This window comes from Micropterus salmoides, unplaced genomic scaffold, assembly GCF_014851395.1.
Source record: "Micropterus salmoides isolate LMB-PRFRI ecotype aquatic unplaced genomic scaffold, ASM1485139v1 Ms_hic_scaffold_11, whole genome shotgun sequence".
NCBI classification, from domain to species: domain Eukaryota; kingdom Metazoa; phylum Chordata; class Actinopteri; order Centrarchiformes; family Centrarchidae; genus Micropterus; species Micropterus salmoides.
The window spans coordinates 1,191,964-1,216,544 of NW_024040152.1; the positions used below are offsets into that span (position 1 = coordinate 1,191,964).

At 41.4% G+C, this 24,581-nt stretch overlaps 1 protein-coding gene across 1 annotated transcript in view; it reads right to left on the bottom strand.

The window, feature by feature from the left end:
• Positions 1-1,878: 1,878 nt before the first annotated feature.
• Positions 1,879-24,581, bottom strand: part of LOC119896911 (phosphatidylinositol-3-phosphatase SAC1-B) — a 29,786-nt gene continuing 7,083 nt past the window's right edge. Inside the window, exons 4-20 of the mRNA XM_038710339.1 lie at positions 24,417-24,544; positions 21,761-21,910; positions 21,588-21,647; positions 18,927-18,960; positions 18,396-18,497; positions 17,754-17,839; positions 16,396-16,482; positions 16,219-16,287; positions 15,698-15,777; positions 14,375-14,473; positions 11,555-11,693; positions 9,638-9,707; positions 9,426-9,498; positions 7,574-7,667; positions 5,343-5,435; positions 5,202-5,259; positions 1,879-5,029 (exon numbers count right to left, since the gene is read on the bottom strand). Of these exons, the coding sequence (XP_038566267.1) occupies positions 4,893-5,029; positions 5,202-5,259; positions 5,343-5,435; positions 7,574-7,667; positions 9,426-9,498; positions 9,638-9,707; positions 11,555-11,693; positions 14,375-14,473; positions 15,698-15,777; positions 16,219-16,287; positions 16,396-16,482; positions 17,754-17,839; positions 18,396-18,497; positions 18,927-18,960; positions 21,588-21,647; positions 21,761-21,910; positions 24,417-24,544 (1,559 nt within the window). The 3' untranslated portion in view covers positions 1,879-4,892. The remainder of the gene's footprint in view (positions 5,030-5,201; positions 5,260-5,342; positions 5,436-7,573; positions 7,668-9,425; positions 9,499-9,637; positions 9,708-11,554; positions 11,694-14,374; positions 14,474-15,697; positions 15,778-16,218; positions 16,288-16,395; positions 16,483-17,753; positions 17,840-18,395; positions 18,498-18,926; positions 18,961-21,587; positions 21,648-21,760; positions 21,911-24,416; positions 24,545-24,581) is intronic.

The window sequence follows — 24,581 nt, forward strand, 5'->3', positions numbered from 1 at the left end:
TGTGACATAGGCCTACTTAATTTTCGATTACTAAGTATGTCACTGAATCCAATCATGGATTACCTTAATAACCGTTTTCCTGCCTAAAACGTACAGTTTTGAAACACCTGACCAACTACTAGCAACTGTTAATCAGGCTCACAGAAAAACTCACCAGAGTAGGTGTCAATATGTATATATGTTTTGATGATAGATATCATCCATCTGTCCATTGGTACATCCATTTGAATATAAATCCATGAAAGACCATGATATAGATAAAAAGACCTCTCTCTTTCCTGATGATATACAGGATATTATCATGGATGGAAAGAGATAATATCTACAAATCTACAATCTAGTCATCTATTTATGGACTCATGATGGATGGTTGGTTGAGGATTAGATGGATGTGTCATACATCCATAAACAGTTCACCTATAGTATATCGATATAATTTAATTAATCAAATAGAATTGTTGTACAACTAACCCCTGCATGTCGTATTTACTTTGCGACGACTCCCAGTCTGTTTTCTGCCGTCACAGTCACTCTGTAGCTACTCTCACGTTACTTTCAGTAACAATTCCACTTCATTGTTGGTGTGGTTATTTGTCTGTAGTACTTTCTTCTTTTGCCAAATCTTCTGAAACTGCATCTGTTTCATGTTTACACTGGCAGGCGCATGCCCAGTGTACGTGAACGTGTACCACTAGATGTGTTTTCAGTCGTTTTAATATAGACAGAGATCAACTCTGATGCGCAGCTGAAACGCTGCTGTGGACGGAGAAGATCGTTTTCGTTATAAAACTGTTTTAAAAACGTAGCAGTGTGGATGTAGCCTCACATTACCCCACTCCTCTCTCTACTCCTCTCATGTCAACCCTCCCGTTTTCCCGAGATTCTCCCGTATTTTTCTGTTCTCACCTGGTATCCACCCGTTAAATGTTTCCCTGTAAATCTTTAACCTTTATAAAATCAAATAAAAACCTGCTGGGTGTATTTAAAGTGTTTGCTACTCTTTTCTCTGGTAGAGCCAGTGGCAGTAGGGCTATGTAAAGGATGTAGACTGTGCTTCTTGCACAAAGATTTAATAGATGAAAACAACCCACTGAAATAATGTTAAGCCACTAGTAAGTTCTGAACCATATGAAATCCTAATGAATATACTAACTATAAATAATATTAACAATATACTAATAATGTGGAATTAACATTGTAGGGGTAAACCGGGGCGAAGTAACAAGACGATTTCCTCAGAGCCCTGACTGCGTTTGCAGTCCAAGCTGTGACAGCACCTTCAGCACGCAACCCTTGATGGAGCTGCCAAATATCACATGATTTTGTCATCCTTTCCCGCAGCCGTCTTCGGAAAACTGTTTTTGTGCACAGCAAGTAGCCTAAATTTCTGAAGCGGGACTCTTTTAATCTACAGGTTATTTCGTGTTTTAACACACCCTGAAGTTTGCCCTGTCATAGTTTTTCTGTATAAAAATAAATTGTGTTTATATGTCAGGAGTTCCTGTCGGGACGAATGTGACACTTGTTACTTTTGTCCCGCAACACCTGACCACAAAAGTTTCTTTTGTCCCGCTGCTAATGTGGTGACCTTTCTGTGCGTTGCAGCATTTATTAAAACATTCTTTGTGTGCTGCTGCCGTGTTGATGATAAAATGTGATGCACGTGAACAGATTGCCGCAATAATATGACAGTGTGTTGAACAGCAAATGTCATCCTACTTTTGTCAGGCTACATCCACACTGGGGCGTGAGCCTTATAGAAGCAAATTAAAGTGGAAAAATATTTTAATGCAAGCAACTATGGTCGGATTATCTAGAAAATAAATATGTGGTATGTTATAAGAAGTTAGATTCAAGAATTACACAACTAATTGTTGTTTCCACCAAAAGTCCCCAGATTTACTTTTCAACAAACTAAAAGGTTCCTTCAGCCCATTCCTGTGTGCGTATGTTATTACTCTGACATACAGCATACAGAGCGACAGACAGGTATCAATATTTAGTAATGTCACTATGCATAAGAAAAATGTATATATGAACATCAGATTGTATTGGAATATAATGACAATATTCTTGACCACTAACACTAGCTTTTTTTGTGTGGGAGTACAATGGCACATGATTCAAATTCATAACAAATTTAAAAACAATCTGGATAAAGCCATCAAGTTCTCAAAGTAATCACAGCACAGAGAAAGAAACACAAACATAAAACAATGCAACAGTTTAGCAGGTCTGGAAACAGAACGGGGCCTCTCCAGCGTCGACGGAAAACACTTCCAGGGGAAAAGAGTAGCAGATCAGCTGCAGCACTCACATCTGTCTCCACCTGCACGTTGGAGGAACGTGATTTTTAACATGCTTTATTACCTGTTGTAATCAGATGGTCTGTTTGCTTTGGAGGAGAGGAGGCTGACTTTGACAATAACTCTGGACCCCCAGACCCTCCACCAGACTCTCAGAGCAGGACGCAATTGCTAGGCAGGCGTCATGCTTCAGTCAAGTCAGTCGGTATCCACAGGAAGACGAGTCAGGATGACCAGAGAGCTCCATTTCCAGCAGACACAACTTCAGTGTACAAGAAACCCTAAAATATTTGTTTCCATTTCATTGGCTTTAAATAGAGTGCTTTATTTTTAAGGAGGGTTTTGGTCTTTTTAAATTTAGTATTAAGGGTCCTGTGGTATTATAAAAATCATCTTGTTCACAAAGGTTTTATAAAAAACTTGCATGCATACAGAAGGCTTGAAAAACCTGGTCTATTTAACATCCTGACTAAGAAAGTGTGAGTTTTGCTAGTAATGTTTTATTTACTACAGGGAGTGATTAGTGACTCTGTAAGCAAGACATTTCCGTGTATCTGCACTTACAGTATGAAAATTGTGTACTTTTTCCACCACTGGTGTTCAGTCTGTCCATTTGCCCGGTCTGTGTCTGGTCATCATCGTCGTGAGTGTTCCTGCTTGTCTGTTCCAGATCTGCTTTTCGGTTCATGGACTCCCTGCACCATCTCGTATACGCTTTGAGTTCATAAATGTCAATAAATGTTACAAACCGCAGTCTGGTCCTTGATGTGCATTTAGGCTGTATCCTGACTGTTTCCCTCTACAAACCTGACAACTACTTACTGTTAGATCTGATCAATCTGTCTTCACAGGCTATGTGCCACAGTCCTTCAAAGTAGCTGTAATTAAACCTCTAATTAAAAAGCCCACTCTTGACCCAGGGGTTTCAGCAAACTATAGACCTATATCTAACCTTCCATTCTTTTGAGAAAGCAATGAGTTGTGTGACTTTCTGCAATAGTTTATTTGAGGATTTTCAGTCAGGATTTAGAGCTCATCATAGCAGAGGCAGCACTGGTGAAAATTACTAACGACCTCCTTATTGCATCAGACAAAGGACTTGACTGTACTTGTCTTGTCGGCCAATGTGATCCAAACCCGATTTTTTTGCTCACATGTGATCTTTTCATGGAATCTGATCTCTTCCGGTTCGGATTTGGGCTACTTTCATATGTAGTCCAAATCTGATACAGATGCGATCTTTTTAAATGCGACCCGAGACTGGACACTCGGATTGGAATTGATGCGAGTTTGACGTCACTCTAGAGCAGCTGTTCTGCTGTAGATGGAGCCGCAGTGAATGCAAAAGCTCCACAAACATTATAAACATGTGGCTCTCTTCCTCCTCTACCTCGCAATCATCTGCTCACAATTTCCCTTTCTTACACCTGAAATCCACCGGACCGCAAGCTCTCTTCTGAGTTGTGTGCATGCTATTTGTATTTGAGCGGACACAGTGGGGGGGTTGAGAGAGAAAGAGTAAGAAAAAATGACAGAAACTTGTGAACACTTCTCATAATTCGGGAGAAATGTGCCCCGTGAGAGGACAATGAAAAACGGAAATCAAACGTTACAATTGGGAGGGTCAACAAGTAGGAGCTAACTTAGAGGCTCTGTTTACTTTTGTACAACAGCTTGCTGCGAGTGACGACATGTTATTCTGCTGTGCATGCAGGTCCGTTTCAGGTTGTGGACAGTTCACACCGCAGTCTGATATGGGCCACATTTAAACAATAATGTATCAGATAAAAATATTGGATCTTGGGGGAAAAAATATTGAGCATTAAGGCCTGCAGTCTGAACTTACATGCAACACCATAGACCATCATATCCTATTACGGAGACTGGAACATTTAATTGGCATTAAAAGGAACCACACTGGTTTAAGTCCTATTTATCACGTTGATCTGTTTGTACATAACGATAAATCCTCCATGCACACCAAAGTTAGTCATGGAGTTCCACAAGGATCTGTATATGGACCAACCCAATTCACCTTATTTAATGCTTCTTTTAGGAATTTGCAGTGTGTCATTTATGTTCTCTCTCGCTCTCCCTGCCAGACCAGATTTCTTTGAGCCTTCGGAACAAACAGGCAAACTAACAGTACATACTGTGATTCATTTGCAGCTGTGCTGTGACATCACAGCAGCTGTTCTGAATCTGATCCCTATGCATCCATTAAGGGAATGCAATGGGTCAAACTGAAATTTTAAATAGGCCCCACAGCATTCCTCTGAAATCAGGAATAATTACATCAGAAAAAACAAACCCCAGTGGGTAAGTGTCCAGTGGAATCTGTGGACAGACAGTCCTATCCACATGACAATCGCTGCAGTGTGGACAGCAGCAGGCCTGTGCACTCCCAGTCTCAGTCTTTCCACCATTGTAGGACACAAGGCCAGCCCTGGTGCCCACCACCCTCCTCCACTCTACCCTCTGTTAGTAAAGGCTCCAGGCCTGCTGATGCTGGGGGTAAAGTGATGAAGAGCTAGAAGATGAGGCAATGAGCTCACCAGGGCCTAGCTGCTTTCCACACACACACATTCAGTCCAGCTTATCCTTCTGGACCAGCTTGGGAACATCTACAAAGTCCGGTCCATTAAAGAGGATGAGGCCACCCGTCGCCACACTGGCTGTTCCCCAAAACAGAACATAGGCCAGAGTCTCAGTCCAAGTTTCACCTGACAGGGGACAGCAGGTCACACTGAGTCAGTATATTTTCAAAATATAGGGGGAACTATATGTGTGCATATATGTACACATGGGCCACATATTGTGTGCATTAGTGCATACAATAAATCCTAATGTTGTTTTGTTTGTGGTTATAAAAGATTACGTAGTTTATTAACTTACCAGCCATTAGCAGGCATATGATACACATGGAGAACGCTACCACCATGATGATAGGCAACTAGAAAAGGAAAAGAAGACCAGAGTCACATTGAACACTTTGGAAAAGGAAAAACTCAGTCAATCCTCCTGATCCTTTCTTACCGTCAGAAACTTCCAGTCTTTGGGGTCATGTAGTGGGGTGGTCCAATCAGCTTCATCTACGGCATAGTTCCCCAAAAACAGATCGATGGAGTCCTGCAAGATTTGGGATTTTGATTTATTGTCCCAGAGGGAGATTCCTTTTCACACCCAGTACAACACAAACATAAAAATATAGAAAATAGAATAGAATCTTTTCTTTGTCCTGAATATTCAACATCTGGGATAAATATTTTAGTATGTTCTGGGCATTTCTGAGGCAGCGGGAACTTTAAAGGTCTTTCAGGGAGGGGAGAGGGCACACGCAGATACAGTAGACCAGTATGTTCTCTATGGACAGTCAAGTCTCTGCTGTGCCTTCTTAACCAATGCTGTGGTGTTAGTGTTCTAGGTTTGGTCCTCCTCTATGTGCACACCCAGTAACCGGAAGTCAGAGACCCTCTCTACACCTTCCATGCTGATGGTCAGGGGCTGAACGTCCATTTTATTTCTCCTGTAGTCTATTATCAGCTCCTTGTTTTGGTATTGTGGACCAGATTGTTATCCATGCACCACACAGACAGCTGCTCCACCTCGTCCCGATAAGTGGACCCATCCCCCCCAGAGATGAGCCCCAGTACGGTGGCGTCATCTGCAAATTTAATGGTGCTGTTGCTGGAGTGGGCAGGTATGTGGTCATGTGTGTACAGGGTGTAGAGTAAGGGGCTCCGCACACAGCTCTGTGGCTAAGGGCTGAAGAGATGTGGGGAGCCTACTCACACCCTCTGGGATCGAAGTCCTTAATCCAGAGGCTGACTGAATAAGGTAGTCCCAAATTCACCAGTTTGGTCACCAGTTTGTGAGGAAGGGTGGTGTTAAATGCACAAAGAGCAGCAGTGTGAAATTTTGTAGTAGCGGCGCTCATTCATTAAAGAAGAATGAGGAAAGAAAACCGGTATAGGAGCCAAGGTGGGCCATCTTGGACTTGGACAGGCTGCTCCTGGCTAAGGTGCGGTCTGGACCAAACTGGGACTTAGATTGGCTTAGCAATGGGAAATCAGAGACTGTTGTGCCCACATCTTTACAGAGACCTGCTCCAACATCCAGCTCTTGCCAAGCACACCGTGTTCTGAGCGGACAGAGACTCCGGCCAGATGAGAGGAGGCGGACTTTGTGTTTCTGTCGATGATGCTTACTCCGGTAATCCACTGACTCCGGCTACGGTACGTTACGGCTGCACCACAGTTTGGATGCGTCCTCAGCCTGGCCTCAAATTCCTCTGGAAGCATCTCAGAAGCGTTTCAGCAGCAGAGGGTGCAGCTTTGGGGGTGCACTTTATTGAGTTTATAGGCTACATAGTGAAATGATTTCCTTTTGTGTCAGTTTTACCGGTGTTTATTGTTTTACGATAAGGAGTCTCCACAGGGTGTTTTATTTTGAAAGTTGACTGGATTCTCTGTGCCGTTCTGTGCCTGACTTCCTGCCTGGTTCAATCTCTGTGCTGCTTGACGCGGCTTGTGGCAAAAATAGACCTGCTACCTATTCTCTGCAGAGCGGAGCGGAAAGCCGCTTCTGGGACGCACTGCGGCCGTGTCTGGTGGACTAAAAAGAATTGACTATAATGGCCGCAAGTAGCTCCGGCAACCGTGGCACAGCCGTAACGCACCGTAGCCGGAGTCAGTGGACTTTAGGCTTTAGTGTTAAACACTCAAAATGTGTGTTGGAAATGTCGAACCCACATTATCATCACTACCTTGTTGTTGCCGTTTACATTCTCCCAGATGCAAATTCAAAAAATGCACTGCAGAATAATCACCTGGGTGAATATGTGTATGTATACAAATAACTGTACACTGTTTTATTTTTATTTTTTATGTTACCATTCCAATATAGATTTAATTATCTACCAACTTCTGTGTGTCAAGCTTGAAGAGACTACACACTTTCATTTCACTGTAAAATCTTGTGTTGTAAATTATAAATAAAATACTGTGATACCTTGAAACATACTATGGGTTTTAGTGACCTCTAGGCCTCTAAAAATGTCCTTAAACATTGGTGGTACTTACTTACATTGTTGTTTAATTAATATGGTGGATTTGCAGTTTACCACATGGACTATGTTGTAATGCGAAGGTCTAAAATTTAATTTGGCAAAGATGCCCCTAATATTCATTGCATCAATATGACTAAACCATAGACCACTAATCCACACAGATACTGTAGCACTCAAATCCATGAAAGTTTGGACCCACCTGTCTATAACCATCAGAGAAGTTGTTTTTGTAATATCGAATCATGGAATTCCAGCCATCCATCAGCAGCCCCCAGTGAGTCCTCTTCCCTGTCCTGAAAGATCAGATCAGATGTAGTTCAACGCCATACAGAAAATCTCAAATTAAGGATTAATGTAAATCATTTTGGTGACACCTGACCTTTTAGGGTTACAATTCTGGATTTATTCACACACTTTAAAAACATCTCTCCTCTTCTCATTTTTTTTATTTACAGCATTATATCTTTAAATGTGTATTGTAATAGGCGGAATATTAACTTCTTGGGAGAAAACTGGTAGTTCTATGTAAAATCAGATGTTGAGCACCCCCATATCGCCAAAATGGCGTGATCCTTGTTTTTCAGCAAAGCTTCAACTGTGAGATTGACAGTCGAATCAGGCTCCGCCCATCGAAGAATCAAATCCTCGGCTATTCGGGGTCAGCCCAAATATATATGTATTTGAAGTACTAACACATTGTCTAAATAAATACAGCACATGCAATCTACAGTATAATTTCTAACCTACATACAGAAAACCCTAAGATCAAACTGCCCTAATCCTACGACACAGTGGTCCCAAGAAATTCATTACATCAGTCTCTAGCTCTATCATTCTCGGTTAAACAGGTGAAATACAATAAATGGGGGGTGAAATACAATTGATGGACTGATAAGAAACTGGAAGATTGTGGAGGCCCCCCCTGGAGCCACAAACAACAGGTCCCTAGCACCCTGAAGGCAGGTATAACTGGAAAGCAGTTATATTAAGATCTAAACCTTTATTAATCAAAAATTTGGTATTTAAACAATGTGAAGCACAAAGAGACAGGTTGGCTGAGATATCAATGAGCCCATGACACACACACACACGCACACACACACACTAGCTGACATGCAGTAAATATAATGACCAACAGACGCAACCCAGCGCAAGGGGAGCTCACAGTCAATTTACTAGGGGCAAGTTCATCACACATGCAGGATGAGCTCTAAGCCAGACCATAAGAACAGAACAAAACAAGGAAAAGAAAACCACCAAGACAGCGACTCCCTACCTGCAGCCCAAACTAAACAGCTCTGTACAGTTGTTCATTCATATTATTTTGTACACATGTATGTAGAAAAGAGAATAGAAAACGTGTTCAAATCCCACCAACTACGCAGCCGATCCCTACCTGGGTCTCCCCGGCTACGTTAGCCTCCCCCTAAAGTTACATGGGGCTCTCCTCGTAACAGCGGTCGCCTCCTGCTACACTGCGGCCAGACGCCGCCCTGACCCGGGCTCTCTTGACAGATAAAGCATTCGTTGCAGGACAGCCACATGACACACAGTGTGCCAGCTCTTCACCCGGAGGACAAAAGTTAGTTAGTTAGTTTTAGTTAGTTTTGCAAACCTACAACACAGTTTTAGTTTTTAGTTATCATTTCTTTGTAAAGCCTTGTTTTTATTTTCAGTTAACGACAATGTTTTTCACATCTAGTTTTCGTTATTTCGTTAACGTCTTCGTTCAGATCATTTATCACCATTGATGAACCACACCAAGAATATTATATTGTTTTTAAACCGTAACTGAAATAAACCCACGAGGAACCGTGATGTGCATGTGTTGTCAAAAGCAGAACAGGGAATAGCAGACGAGCAGAGAGAAAATAGTCGACAACAATGAGCCACACGTGATTTGACTATTAGGCTAGACTTGACAATTCTGATTCGACTTTGTAAATCCTTAGTTGGGAACAGCCCTAACATTCTTCCACACTTGTTGACAGACATTTGCAGTTCCAGCCATGATGTGGGTGTCAGGTAACGTTTAAACTGTGAAAACTGACCTGGTGAAGTCGGTCTTCAAGGCACCAGTACCTGCATACTGCTTGGCACAGGCATCAGCATTGTCTGCCCAGGCTGCATGTGAACAGAAAGGGGAGGGGGAACGGAACACAAAACAGAAAAAAACCCAGATCAGATTATCATCTATCTAAACATAGGCATGATTAGTTTGTAGAAAACTCCTGAGGTCAATGTTGTGTCAGAGAGAACCCACCGTTCTTGTACATCTTCTCAAAGTCTGCCTGCTCTTCAATCTGCTGGCTCATGTGAAGGACTCCCATTCTCTGCAGGCACACGCACATTTGAGATGAGAGGTAAATCCAAAATTAACCTTTTGACTTATTTGCCAAATGCTGTTAAGCTTAAAGCTACTCCTGACTGATGTGTCCAGTCATTTGAACCCAATTTGCACTTGAAACAGAAGCAAGCTTCAGTGTAAAGTTAGAATACAATTTAAACAGATAAAATATAATTAATGACATTTTAGTAAGCCTCCCTGTTTGCTGGTCTGTTCCCGTTTTAATTTGCTCAACACTTCATGCATGTTTATACTGAATTTATGAGGTGAACAGGTAATGTCCATTTACGAGAGGGGTCTAAGTGCTTCCGGTGCAGGCTCCACTGTCCAGACAGGAAATAACCAAAAATAAACTGTTTTTTGGTTTGTTTTTTTACGTCCCCCAGACGTAATTTGATGCATTCTTGGTTGTTTCGCGAGTCTACATGTCGTGAAAACATTAGGTGACTGGTTAGCATTGTCAAAATGGCTACCTCTATCAATATTGTCCATCTAAATCACACTGATTTCAGAATGTTACACATGTGTGAGTCAGGTAAGTGTAAGTTAGTTATTTGTCTTTCTACATAGGTAACCATTAGCATAGGTTAGGCTACGCCAATGGTGGCTAGCGTTAGCTCCTAAAGTAGTATGGTACGATTATCTTTTTTTTCTCCTTTGGATAACATAAGCTACTCTGCGGCCGGCTTTACTAAACTTTTTTTTTTTTTTTTGGTAAAGCATTTAGCAAGTGCATAGGTCTGCATTTGTCTTGATATGTTGACTAAGACACACTTAGTTATTTGTCCAAAAGAAGATAAAATAAAGATATCGTTTAGGCTGTTCGGTGGCTGTTCAGTAGTTTTACGAAAAGTGATTGCGGAACAAAAACGTGCTTAAACGTTTTCGGAGTTGACGGGGGGGGAAGCTCGCGCCAACCCGCAGGAGGAGCATGTGAGGCCGGCCAGCCGCCCGCTCACAGAGCTCTCTGCTCCCGCCGTCAGACCGCTGCAGCAACAACAGCAGAGGAAAACACAGCTGGAAGATAGCTTTAATGTTCTTACCGCTGTTATTCTGTCATTATATTTGAGTAAAAGAGACATCTGGTACAGAAATGTTTTCTTCCTTTTAATATTTACTTTGTTAGGGTTAATTATTTGGGATGGGAAAAGGTGGTTTTGTTTGTTATTTTGGCCTAGCTCTCCCTGATGTCTGGGTTTTCTATACCAGCTGTAAATAATTCCCTTTCCTGGTAGGCTTTTAATGTGAAGCATCTGCAGGAAGTGTGGAATTTTATTGACAGTGGTTTAACAAAGATGGGGAAAAAACAAAAGAGTCTCAGAGACACACAGAGAGCAGAACCGAGCTGCTGTGGTAATGGACATTATGCTGAATTCATCATGTGAGCCATTCTAATACAGGTGAAATCCACTCCTTCTCATTTTTGCCCCCCCAGGCTTTGGGTGATAATGCTGTCCATACACCAAACTATTACTTGAATAATTTTTTTTGAGAATTTACAGTAATATATAAATGCTGTGTCATAAGAATCGCAAACTGCGCAACAATTCAGACAAGCAGATTGACCATATTAATAAAATTTTATGCTAATAATATGAATCATGCAATGACTTAAATGGACATTTTTAAACTTAATATTTAAACTTAACCTAATTAATATCCAAACTGAGCAATTATGAAGCATGGAGAAGTGGATTGGGCTGCAGGAGCCCAACATATCCCCACTGGAACCCATTGTTATTGCCATGAATTCAAGCTGTTCACAGCCACTGTTCTCCATATTCAGTTGTTTTTATTTTTGTGTCCACCTCCTGAATGATTATGGGGTCCTACCTGTAGTTGGGACTGGAGTGAGCGTCGGGCCAGCAGGCACTGGATGACATTGGTACGATCTAGACAGTCCATGCAGTTGCTCCGAAATGTCCCTTCCTGGTTCATCAGCACCTTCCCATCTGCATCCACCATGAAATATCTGAATTCAAATACATTCCATTAATTCTGATTCAGTACTTAGATACAGTATCTACCTGGGGGCTATACCACAAAGCAAGTTCAACATAGCCAGGATATATTTCCATTATCTGGCTTCACTAACCCTAACAATCGCGATGCCATGATCCCAGCCAGACATACAGACAGCAGATCACAAACATGGACCAGTCTGCTGGCAGCAAAGCGTCATATTTTACAAACCAAGAGCAAACTATAATATTAGACAAATATGAAGAAGTTAAAATACATAATCTAAGCTAAAAGCTGAAAACTGTGTGAATGCATAAGTTATAAGGTTTATAAAATCACTGTCCCATCATTAAGGCACAATCAAATTTGTAAGTTCCAGTAAATGAATGTGTTGTTCTTATGGCAATTGACCATGTTAGCCTCATCTTTCAGCTGCTATGTGTTGGCGTGTCCACATTAAACACTACAGACACTGAGTAAGTGGTCATTCAACTCACTCTAAGAACTTCGTCATTTCAAACATCAAATTTATTTATTTAAAAGCACTCAAAAATCTTACTTACTTAACTTAATAAAGCATCAAAACCAAAAACCCATTCATGCCATAAAAAGTGCAGATAGTGGTGAAAGACTGAATCTCAACCACAGCTTCAGTTCACAACATACTGAAAACTCAACCCACATTACCTTCTCCCAAATACCAAAATATGGGTGCTATACACCCATCAGCCATAACATTATGACCACCTGCCTAATATTGTGTAGGTCCCCATTTTGCTGCTAAAACAGCCCTGACCCGTCGAGGCATGGACTCCACTAGACCTCTGCAGATGTGCTGTGGTATCTGGCACCAAGACATTAGCAACAGATCCTTTTAGTCCTTTAAATTGCCAGGTGGAGCCTCCATGGATCGACTTGTTTGTCCAGCACATCACACAAATACTTGATTAGACTGAGATCTGGGAAATTAGGAGGTCAAGTCAACACCTTGAACTCATTGTTGTCTTCCTCAAACCATTCCAGAACCATTTTTGCTTTGTGGCAGGGCGCATTACTCTGCTGAAAGAGGCCACTGCCATCAGGGAATACCGTTTCCCTGAAAGGGTGTACATGGGCTGCAACAATGCTTGGGGTAGGTGGTACGTGTCAAAGTAACCCCTCATGAATGGCAGGACCCAATGTCTCCCAGCAGAACATTGGCCAAAGCATCACACTGTCTGTGTTCCCCAGGTAAAGGATGCACATCTGATGGAAAAGAAAACGTAATTCATCAGACCAGGCCCCCTTCTTCTATTGCTTCATGGTCCAGTTCTGATGCTCACATGCCCAATATAGGTGCTACCAGCAGAGGACAATGGTCAGCATGTGCACCTTTACTGGTCTGAGGCTACACAGACCCATACGCAACAAACTGCAATGTACTGTGTATTCTGACACTTTTCTATCAGAACCATCAAACTTTGGCGCCATGGCGCATCAAACTTTGACGCCATGCCACGGACACGCCGTTACCTGAAATTTCACAAGCTTCAACAGAGCATCATCAATGACTTAGTCCAACTAGGAGTGGCCAATATGTTAGGAGTAGTACATGATGTGAAACTTGACACTTCCTGTTGCCAGTGGTTGGCGCTATAAGTGTTTGTTGGCATATGGATGTGTTCACCGCAGGATTGTCATCCTGGACTGTCACATCCAGATGTGAGCATGCACTCTTAAGTTATAACAACTTCCTGTTTCATGGTGAATCATCAATTTTCAATGCCACGCCACAGACACACCCATTGCTAAAAACTCACAGATAGCAATAGCACAACTTTTCATCATCAATGCCTTTAGAATGCACAGCAGGAAATTTTAAGTATATCGGATTAATTCTCTAGGAGGAGTTCGTTAAAGTACGCACCCTGTAAACGGTGAAAAATGGGTTAAAATTGCACTTTCAAATCAAAATGGCTGCCTTCCTGTTCAGTTTAGGGTATGAGTTCTTGAGGCTTTTTTTTTTGTCTTGATACAATACATGTTCCCCAAACATTTCGGACATGTAGGTTGAACGTGGCATGGGGGCTAATTTTTTCCCAATTTTGTAGGTGGCGGCATTTTGCCACGCCCATGTGCAGGACCCATAAAATATGTAATTCTTCGCCACTTCTGACATTGACGTTTGCAAACTAGTGAACTATTGAGCACCTTTAGGATGTCAAAATTGCAATTCATTTGGGAGAAGAATAAATAATTCCTTCAGTTTCAATAGGGTCCTCGCATGTTTCATGCTCCGGCCCTAATAAAAACTGAATTCAAAGCGGTGAGTAGGTTTACTGTGATATCTTAAAGTACAACATGTTGTAGGATGATATCGGTGTACAAAAGAATCTCCACATCAAAATAGCCTATTAAACAGTCTGCGCCAGTGGTGATGTCAATTTCCAAAAGAGCTGATTGGTCAGTACGCGAGGCTTTTATAGCACTGATCTCTTATCTCCAACATAACCCACTTTAGATTATAAATTCAGCATAAGTTACCATGGCGATATACCCCGGTAAGAAAAGAAACACCATCACAGGTAAAAACCCAGATATAACCCTGCAGTTACCTCACTAACCTCTAACACTGCTTCTAAGGCCCCTGGTGCACTTTTATAGATTATATTTTATATATTGACTCACACATAATACGAAAAGCACACTGACCCAAATTCATCCTGCAATTCAGCAACCATGTCCACCAAGATCTGCAGGCGGTGCCACCTCATCCGACTGCACTCTTTATGGAAGTCAAAGGCTATATACCTGCAAAAAAGCAATCATTTAATATTACAGTGGATAGAAAACGTCTATACACCCCTGTTAAAATGCCAGGTTCTTATGATGTAAAATAATGAGACAAAGATAAATCATGTCAGAACTTTTTACACCTTTAATGTGACCTATAATGTGAACAATTCGATTGAAAAACAAATTGAAATGTTTGAGGGGGAAAATGAAAAATAAAAACCCTCAAATAACCTGGTTGCATAAGTGTGCACACCCTTAGACTAATACCTTTTGATTTTATTATAGTCTTTTTGGGTTGGAATTTGTTAGCATGGCACGTTTCATCAGACCATAACACATTTTCCCACATGCTTTTGGGGGACTTGATGTTTGTTTTTGCAAACTTCAGCCGTGCTTGGATGTTTTTCTTTGTAAGAAAAGGCTTCTGTCTTGCCACCCTACCCCATAGCCCATTGATATGAAGAATACAGGAGATAGCTGTCACATGTACCACACAGCCAGTACTTGCCAGAAATTCCTGCAGTTCCTTTAATGTTGCTGTAGGCCTGTTGGAAGCCTCCCTGACCAGTTTTCTTTTCGTCTTTCCATCAATTTTGGAGGGACGTCCAGTTCTTGGTAAAGTCACAGTTGTGCCATATTTTCTCCACTTGATGATGACTGTCTTCACTGTGTTCCGTGGTATATCTAATGTTTTGGAAATTCTTTTGTACCCATCTCCTGACTTATGTCTTTCAACAATGAGATCTCTCTGATGCTTTGAAAGCTCTCTGCGGACCGTGGCTTTTGCTCAGAGATGCAACTAAGAAAATATCAGGAAAATCCTCCTAGAACTGCTGAACTTTTTTTGTGATTAATCAGAGTCACTTTAAATGATGGCAGGAGTGTAATGACTTCTAGTTAACCTGAGTTTGAATGTGAATGTGTTAATTCTGAACACAGCCACATCCCCAGTTATAAGAGGGTGTGCACACTTATGCAACCAGGTTATTGTAAGGTTTTTATTTTTCATTTTTCCCCCTCGAAGATTTCAGTTTGTTTTTCTATTGAATTTGAACATTAAAGGTGGAAAAAGTTCTGACATGATTTATCTTTGTCTCATTATTTTACATCATAAGAACGTGGCATTTTAACAGGAGTGTGTAGACTTTTTCTATCCACTGTATGTATGAGTAAATATGAGGCACTATAAGACCCCAGACACATGTGAGGGGTAAAGGCTGAAACTGGTGACAATCTTACTTGATCATGCCATTACCCAAACGGGTCACTATCTTGTCAAATGCCAGTTCCAGTGGCTTTTCTGAGCCCTTTTGATTGATCTGTGAAAAAAAGATGCCAAGAACTCAGTGTTCTCTAAAAATAATGCAAACCATAAATTAGTATTTGTAATAGGGTGGTGATGGAACAGTGGATAAAAAACATGCCTTTGGTGTGAGAGACCCGGGTTCAATCCCCCACTGTGACCCATCCACCATTGTGTCCCTGAGCAAGACACTTAACCCCTAGTTGCTCCAGAGGCGTGCGACCTCTGACATACATAGCAATTGTAAGACGCTTTGGATAAAAGCGTCAGCTAAATGAATAAATGTAAATGTAATATAAATAACTGTCACAGTATTATTTCCTGACTGTTTCTAGTCAGGGTCATATTACAGATTAAACTGTGTGAAATCAAGATCTAAGTGGCACAGTGATTTCATAAAATGAGAGCAATAAAGGTGAATCAACAGATTTGATAATTACACATTTATTCATCTTACCAAGTTCAAAATGACTTGTCTTCCATAGAGAATGATCTGTGAGTCGAAATGCCTCTGGAGTCCATCCAACTATAGAAAAAAACAAAGTGGAAAACTCAATGAAAAGTGAAGATAAATTAAAATAAATTGATTACAAATAGACAGAGGGCCTTGTTTTGTAGTGTTAAGACTACTTACATGGTTAAATGTTTTGCTGATCTGTGGTTTTGGTTTATACTTGAGATTGGGCCTTTGGGACCAGTAGAAGGGGATGGAGCCTCTTGTCTATGAAAAAAGAACATAATGCATTAACATACCATCATCATGCTATGATAAATGCCTTCCTCCATTACATAGACTGTATAAAAGAAATGACCGTGACATCACCCATTGGTTTCTGGACTGCCTTGGGTTTGGCCATTTTTTCCCCCAACCAGCAGCACCGGATGTGACCATATTTGGACGAGACGGTGGCACTAGCAAGCTTGGTTAGCTAGCTGCAGCTGTATTTATTTTAATTGTGATTCTAACCAGAAAGTTAGTTTTGGTTAGCTAAGAGCAGGCTTAAAACAAAATGTACTTACTGGGAAAATTAACTGCCGACTCCTAGTAAGCTTGTTCAATGGCACTGGTTAACTTAACACAGTGCAGTTAATTATGTCACTATCCTGATTGACAGGTTGCCATGGTAGCGACTTGTCAATCATAAGGTAATCCTGCTGCTTTTTCATCTATTTTCCCCTAAATGGAACAATAATTAACTAATAACTATAACTAAACTAACATCGTGTTGTATTGAAGAAGACTTGAAACTAGCGACTGAGACCATAAACTCATTAGGAAAGTGTTTACTGAGGGAATAAATCAGCTGAGAAGTTGGGTCATTTTACCATTATTTCTAATGGAACCGGCATTCTATTTGCAACCAGGTTGCCTGGGGCACATGCTAAATGCAGGTTTAAGCTGCTTTCGCCCCCTGCTGGCCATTACAGCAAACGCAATCCATTGCTCCATGGCCCAGTTCTGATGCTCACGTGCCCACTGTAGGTGCTTTCAGCAGTGGAGAGGGGCACCTTGACTGGTCTGAGGCTACACAGCCCCATATGCAACAAACTGCGATGACACCTTTCTATCAGAACCAGCATAAACATTTTCAGCAGTTTGACCTACAGTAGCTCGTCTGTAGGATCGGACCACACGGGCCAGCATTCGCTCCCTACGTGATGAGCCTTGACTGCCCATGAGCCTGTTGCCGGTTCACCGCTTTTCCGTCCTTGGACCATTTTTGATAGGGGACCCAGACGTCTGGCCATCACAATTTGGCCCTTGTCAAAGTCCCACCAGGGCAGGTGCCATGGAAACTTCACCTGACTGGTGTATACACAGCCTATTTAGGCCCCACACTGCAGTGGATTTACAGAACCATATTTCATTTACCCGCAAGACTCATGTAGCACAGTCCATATTGGAGTCTTTGGACTTAGAGTGTGCAGAAAGTGGGGGGTATATTGACTGTAAACCTAAATCTCTGCTGTAGCATTATTGCTTTGGCTCACCTGAACAAACGAAGCCTTGGCACTGTTGTACTGCATGATCTGCTCTGTTTCCACATAGTTAGCAGCATGGCCTTCTGAATCAATGCCTACAGACAAAAACACAAAGAACTGTTTGAGAAGTTAGACATCTTCCCATTGACTTCCCATTAATGCCAAGACAATTAGCTTTTCATTGACTAAACACTGGAGTAAACAACTTTAGAGAACTAGCAAAAGATATTCGGAGTGAATGAAGTTATTGGCCGTCCTTATGACAGTGCTGCGACACCCACAGATAGCAGATTCTCTCATTTTTGTGTCAGAACATTTATTGTTTGCTGTCGGGATGTAAAGAGAATTTCAACAAATACAACAATGCTTTTGAAATAAATTGCCTACCCCAGCTTTAATGTTCCTGGATGTGCCTGCATAGCATGTTTCTGCAGAAGCAGATAGCGTGAAACTCACTTGAATGGATATAGATGCCTAGATTTACTGACAACTGACATGAAACTGAAAGGTAATCATGCATTTTATTTGTTACTGGTTTTGTCTTTGTGTGCACATCCAGCATAACTAGTTGTCAAAACGTTCTAAACAATATCAGAAATGTGCTGAAGAACAGACTGAAGACCGAGGTCAGTGGAGTTGACAATATGTTACCTCGGACATAGTAGCGGACACCGGCTCTACAACAGCTCCTCCTGGAGATAATACCCCACTCGAACACCTTTCCATTGATCCTACATGACTTCATGGTAATGACTAGTCGCCAGATGTGTTAAGAAACCAACAGCACTGACATGGAATAGTAAGGAGTAATTTCCATACACATTCAAAAATAACATATATAAAGCAGCATACCTGATACCTACTGATTTAAAGTGGGCAAGAATTTATTTTATCAAAAAACTTTATTCAAACACAAAAAAACCTAATCACTCTTCTATCAACACATTTAATGGTATAAATTACATGGGACAGGTTTAGAAGTCATAAATACTATAAATACTAAAAAAAATAAAGCCATAAAGGCTCCAATCAACTGGACACACATTACTTCACACAGATAACATGGTGAGAGGGTTCTGACATGCAAGGTCTCACAGTCATTCACTAAATTGGGATAGTCAATTTTACATTTTAGGGGGGGGGGGGGGGATTAAACTATGGCATTCAGACAGTAAAGGATACAACCGTGGACAACAGGATACACAAACTTGTGTAACTGTAAGATGAAAGCAGTATTACATCATGAAATGCATTACAGCCATGTTATTATCATTCTGTGTACAATTCCTCTGTAATGAAACTTAAAGAGGTGTTATTCTGCTCATTTCCAGGTTCAAAATCCTATTTAGGGGTTGTAACAGAACAGGTTTACATGGTTTATTTTTGGGTGGGTCAGTGAGAAGCCTGTAAACAGCTTGGATTCAGCTGTACATGTTGCCGACCAGCTTGGCAACATGGACTGGAGCGAGAGTTTCAGAGTGGTGAGTTATTAATCTGTAACAAAAGTATCTTTCATCCATAAAGTTTTACACCACAGTAACAACTTTATGTCCACTGACTGCCTGGAGGGTAGTTAGTGTTTGGAAGGGAGAGGAGAGCTGTGTGCTGCAGCTCAGTGTTTTTCCACCGGTGTTTTTGAGGGCGTGTCGGAGTAGTCGTTTGGCGAGCGTTATATCAGGCGCATTTAGCTCTCATCCCCGTGACGTCACAGGGATGAAAGGGAAACAGCTGGACTACAAACGAGCTGTTTTCAGGCAGTTCAGAGTAGGGTTGAAACGATTAGCGGTTTAACGGTAAACCATGGTAAAATTCCTGCCGGTTATTATTACCGTACACATTTTACTTACCATGATAACCGGGTCCGGTTAACCGCGCTCTTATAATCTCACGTTAAACGCTGTCCAGCGTCTCCCAGAAGCAGGCGCGCATGCGCAGCATGCAGCGTGGGTTTGTTTGGGTCAACGACAACACGCCAAGATTTTTCAGTCACTCTGAAGTCCGGTCGTATTTTAGTTTTGATGACTGAAGAAAATGACCTCACAGTGAACGCGGGGCGAGCTAACTTTTAGCTTTGGTTTGTCTCTGACTTGCTAACAGCGTGGAAACTGAAGCTCTCAGTGTTGCTGCTCTTGTAAAAACGCTACACGTTGTTCTGCTGCTGTGTGCGTCGTGTGTCTGCAGAGTCTATTCGTCCGCTGCACATGAGAACACGTTACGCTGTTCAGTCAACCAACCAGCAGATCTAGAAACGCTACAGACTGCTCTGTATTTATGTCAGTTTTTGGGCTCATTGCACTTACAGTCACTGTCTTCTAAAGACTTTTGTTTTCATGTAATTGTCCACGGGGTCATAATATAAAATCTTAATAATGCACACTTTGATTTTCATATGTTTACAAAAGGTATTCTCTGTTTTATTTTTTTATGCAAAAATATGAAAAATGGCAATTGTATTTGTAGTTTTCAATATAAAACTTGTTGCACATTTCACATATTTTTTGGCGCATTTTTACAATACTGTGATAATACTGGTAACCGTGATTATTTTGGTCACTATAATCGTGACATGAAATATTCATACCGTTTAATCCCTAGTTCAGAGCAGAGTTTTCTGTGGGAGGTGGGAACTCCCTTTGGGTGGACCGTGCTTTTTCACTTTGCAAACCTGTTACATGCACAAAAAAGATATATAACTCAATAAAGGAGAGGGAAAAAGCCAAAAAGCAGAATACCACCTCTTTAAGGTTACCTATGTAACCTTGGTTATCTAAACAGAATGAAATGTCTCACAATCAAATAGTCCCTTCTCCCATTTTCTCAGAAGCAAATACACCATCAAGTTACGCTGCTAGAAGAAAGCTATTCTGATGAGACGCGTCAATCATAAGTTACACAAGCAACCTTAAGCTCTCTTTCACAGCATTCTTTTCAATATCTCGCCATGGGATAGGAAGACTCTCATTTTGGTGGACAAGCTTGTCTTTAGCAGTGATAGCTAGATCCATCCACTAATTACTGCAGTGGGCCACCCTTAGGACAGTGTGGGCAGGACTTGAAGTAATGACACCCAACATATAAAACCTCGCCAATGTCAGAGGCAATGACCAGCTAGCTGTCTGAAAGTTGCCAGAAAAGGTGATACATGCTGTTGTGCATGTATCTTCAAAACAAAAACTTTTAGCTGTGATGTCCTGGGTTGGAAAGTAAACATGTAAAAGGTAAATGATAAATGAGTCAATTAAAGAGGAAATAATCTAACCTTCACTGGATATAATAATCATTATGCATGCACGCAGTAGCCAGCAGAGGAGAAGTGGACAGGTCACAACAACAGCTAAGCTCGTTAGTGTAAGTAAGTGCAGTACAACCTTTGAGAATAAAAAGCCAATATTTCATCAATACACATGTTTAACAACTATGGACATGAACATGTAGAAAGAATTATTTGAATCTGTCACAGTGCGCTAGCTCGGCTAATAGTAAATTGTTCCAAACAAACTAAAACAGCAGCTGTCTCTCGTTAGTCCAACTGTTCAGCTTAGTTTGCTACGAACATTAATATTTGGCAAAATCTTGTAAAGGTATCTGCTGGCTGAGATAAAGCAGCCCTCCTTCCTCTGCCAGGTAACGTTACCTGCAGAAAGCGAATCACAGACATCATGCAGCCTAGCTTCTAGCCCACTGGTGTTACCAGCAGAACACAGTCAAGTATACTTTCTACCGTGAAGGCGACTGAACCTGAAGACCGTTCCAAATTGAAATTCCTTTCATAATCGGGGGAACATAGCCCATAGTGAGAAGTCAAAACAAATGCTATGAAAAAGAGGAGTCATTTTGTCTTACCTCTGGCTGTGCAATGAATTCCCTTAAAAGATATCCATTCCAGACAAAGCGCTGATCTGCCTAGAACAACAACATTTACCACATGGTAATACATAGCTGAATACATAGGCATGGGGGTGAAAAGAAACTACTGGAGACTAGACTACATGTCACATACAAAAAGTATGTCATACCCTCTCCAGAAGGCTCATCTCTTGAAACTCAGGGCTGGTGTTGGCCAGGCGCTGCAGAGTGTGGGTCAAATCGTAGTCTGTTGCAAAGTAGAAACCGTCTGTATGAAGCACACTGTTGATCATGGACAGAAAGGTCTTGTTGTCTTGCATCTGAAACACCAATAAAAAACCCAGAGGTGGGAAATAAAAAAATCTGACTTGAGAAGGGTGACAGTGTGGAATGCAGCCAGTAGAATAAGTTAACACCGGCTGCCATCATGAAGGATGTCCAAGTCTCAGACTTCACCCAGCTTGCGATGTGTCAGCGATGCGTCAGGGAGCTGTTTTGATGCGTCGTTGTGCAGTCCACAAGTAAAGACCGGCGGCTGCCAAACGATTGCTGATTTACCCCTGATCACAGCCTGACGGTCACCGAGCTGTCCGACCGGCAAATCAGGCTTAAAATTGTGTAGTGTGAACTAGGCTTTAGATATCACACCCACTATCACATATACACTGACTGAAAACCAGGTCCCATGACGAGGCTTCACGCACTGGTGGGAAAACGTGACGGATCTTCGGAAACGGAGTTCAATGGCTCTCATTTGTCAGGAGGACTCTTTAAATCTTCCCTCAGTGTCAAACACACAAACTCTTAGTTAGTAACCTGTTCTAAATACTTGTTGTGCAATATTCTCTGCTTCAGTACTCTGTCCCAATACTGTAGTTTTCAAGATTGTATCCATTCCACATCAACAGTACCTGTACTCATTATTACTATTAGTATTTAATTCACTACTACTATTTATCATTACACCTCTGGTAATACTAATCATTTTTTACTTACCTACTTTCTATAAATATTTCTATTCCTTAATATCTTGAGATATACCTGCAGATGTTATCAGCCGATATGAGCTACTTGCAGATAAATCAGCATCGGCGTTTATAACAGGCTATATAGTAGATGTCTCTAGAAGGCAGGAAATTAAGTGTTTAATGCTCAAATTTTCTTGGAAAGGACCCCCAGACCCCTGCTTATTTCAGTATTTCCTATTCAAATAGTGTTAAAATCTTCTTGTTTTGTTGTTGTGCATCATCACGTCTTGTGATCCAAGTATATCATCACGTCTGAATGACAAACGAACCACGAAAAAGGCGGTTTCTCCATTTAGAGGTCATCTTTACTATCTCTCATTTCTCCAGTCCATGTGTGGACTTTTTTCACTTTGTTATATCATTACAGAAACTAATTAACCTACAAATTAGCGGTCTCAACTCAAAGGCCCACTTACTGTACTTTTAAAACCAGAACAATGTTTACAAGGAGTGACTGATGGGAATCCCACTGATAATTAAACAGGGACCAGTGGGACTCCCTCACACGGCTGGACTGTCCGAACATTTAGTCAGAGTCTTCAGATTACGATTTTGACTTCCCCCAGAGGAAGACTGAAAGGGTGTATGATATCACGGTGACATCACCTGTGACAGCAAAGACCAAAGAGGACCAAAGAGATCCAAAGAGGATCTCCCCACACCTGTTGAGTTCCATATTTAAGTCACATGTTGACACCTGAGCCCCTTTCATTCCTTGATAAAAACCCATGAGCTCCGGTTGAACACTCCAAAGAAAAGCTAGCATGTGCAGAGCAGACATTTTGAACTTTTGGGTTCAAGTTACTTCAACACCTGTACAAAAGGTGCCCAGAACCTGAGTTGCTAGATTATAGACAGACTTGTCATCTTTAGTCACTGTGAGCGGGAGATAACCTATTAGAGACTTTTGAGTGCTAGTTAAAGTACTTATCTGGGCATCCTTTACAATTGCCCCATTTAAATCCATGTGTTCAAAACCCAAATCTGAACCTTGGATAAATGACTCAAATCGGGCTGCTGGACAACAGTGTAGGAAAGCTGAGTGCAAATGGAAAAAAGATCATCTGCAGGTTTCTTATGACATTCTTAGAGAAAGTTTGCACAATTATCAGAGAACTCTTAAAGCTGAAAAGACCAAGTATGTTCTTTTTAAAACAATTAACTACTATTAATTATTAAATACTCCCCAATCCGTCTATCTTGTAGCCTCCTCTGAGGCCTGTGAAAAATTTCTCCATTTTATGGTGGATAAGATTGCCTCAATTAGAGCAAGCATCTCACTTCCTGCTTTTGGCCCCTCCATTTCCATAGAGTGTGCAGCTGTTTTCAACCAGGCCTCCCTCTCTCGACTACAACTGGTTCAAAACGCTGCAGCTCGTCTCCTTACTGGAACTTGTAATCTTGTAATCTCCCCTGTCCTTGCCTCTCTTCACTGGCTCCCAGTTAATTTTAGGATTGATTTTTAGATTCTATTGTTTGTTTTTAAAGCACTTCATGGACTAGTTCCAGTCTATCACTGATCTGTTGAAGCTGCATGTTCCTTCAAGGTCATTAAGGTCTGCGCACCAGTCTCTTCTCGTTGTCCTTAAAACACGGCTCAAGAGCAGGGATTGATCGAGCTTTCTCAGTCGCAGCCACAAGACTCTGGAATGAATTGCCTCTTCATGTCAGACTGGCCCCCTGCCTTCCGGTTTTTAAATCGCGACTTAAAACACGGTGTTTTAAATGTGCTTTAGAAATAAAGTTTTGATTTGATCCTTGCTGCAGTCAGGAGTTATAAAAAGACATAATATCCTACCTGGTTGTCTGTCAGGTGTAGTACTGTCTTCTTATAAGAGATGACATCAAAGTCCAGAGCCTTCCACACAGTGTGGCCCAGCAAATCTCCTACCTTCTTCTTTTTTGTGATGACAACCAGGTACATGCCTAACATAAAGAGATGGTTGGAAATGAGAAAGCACAG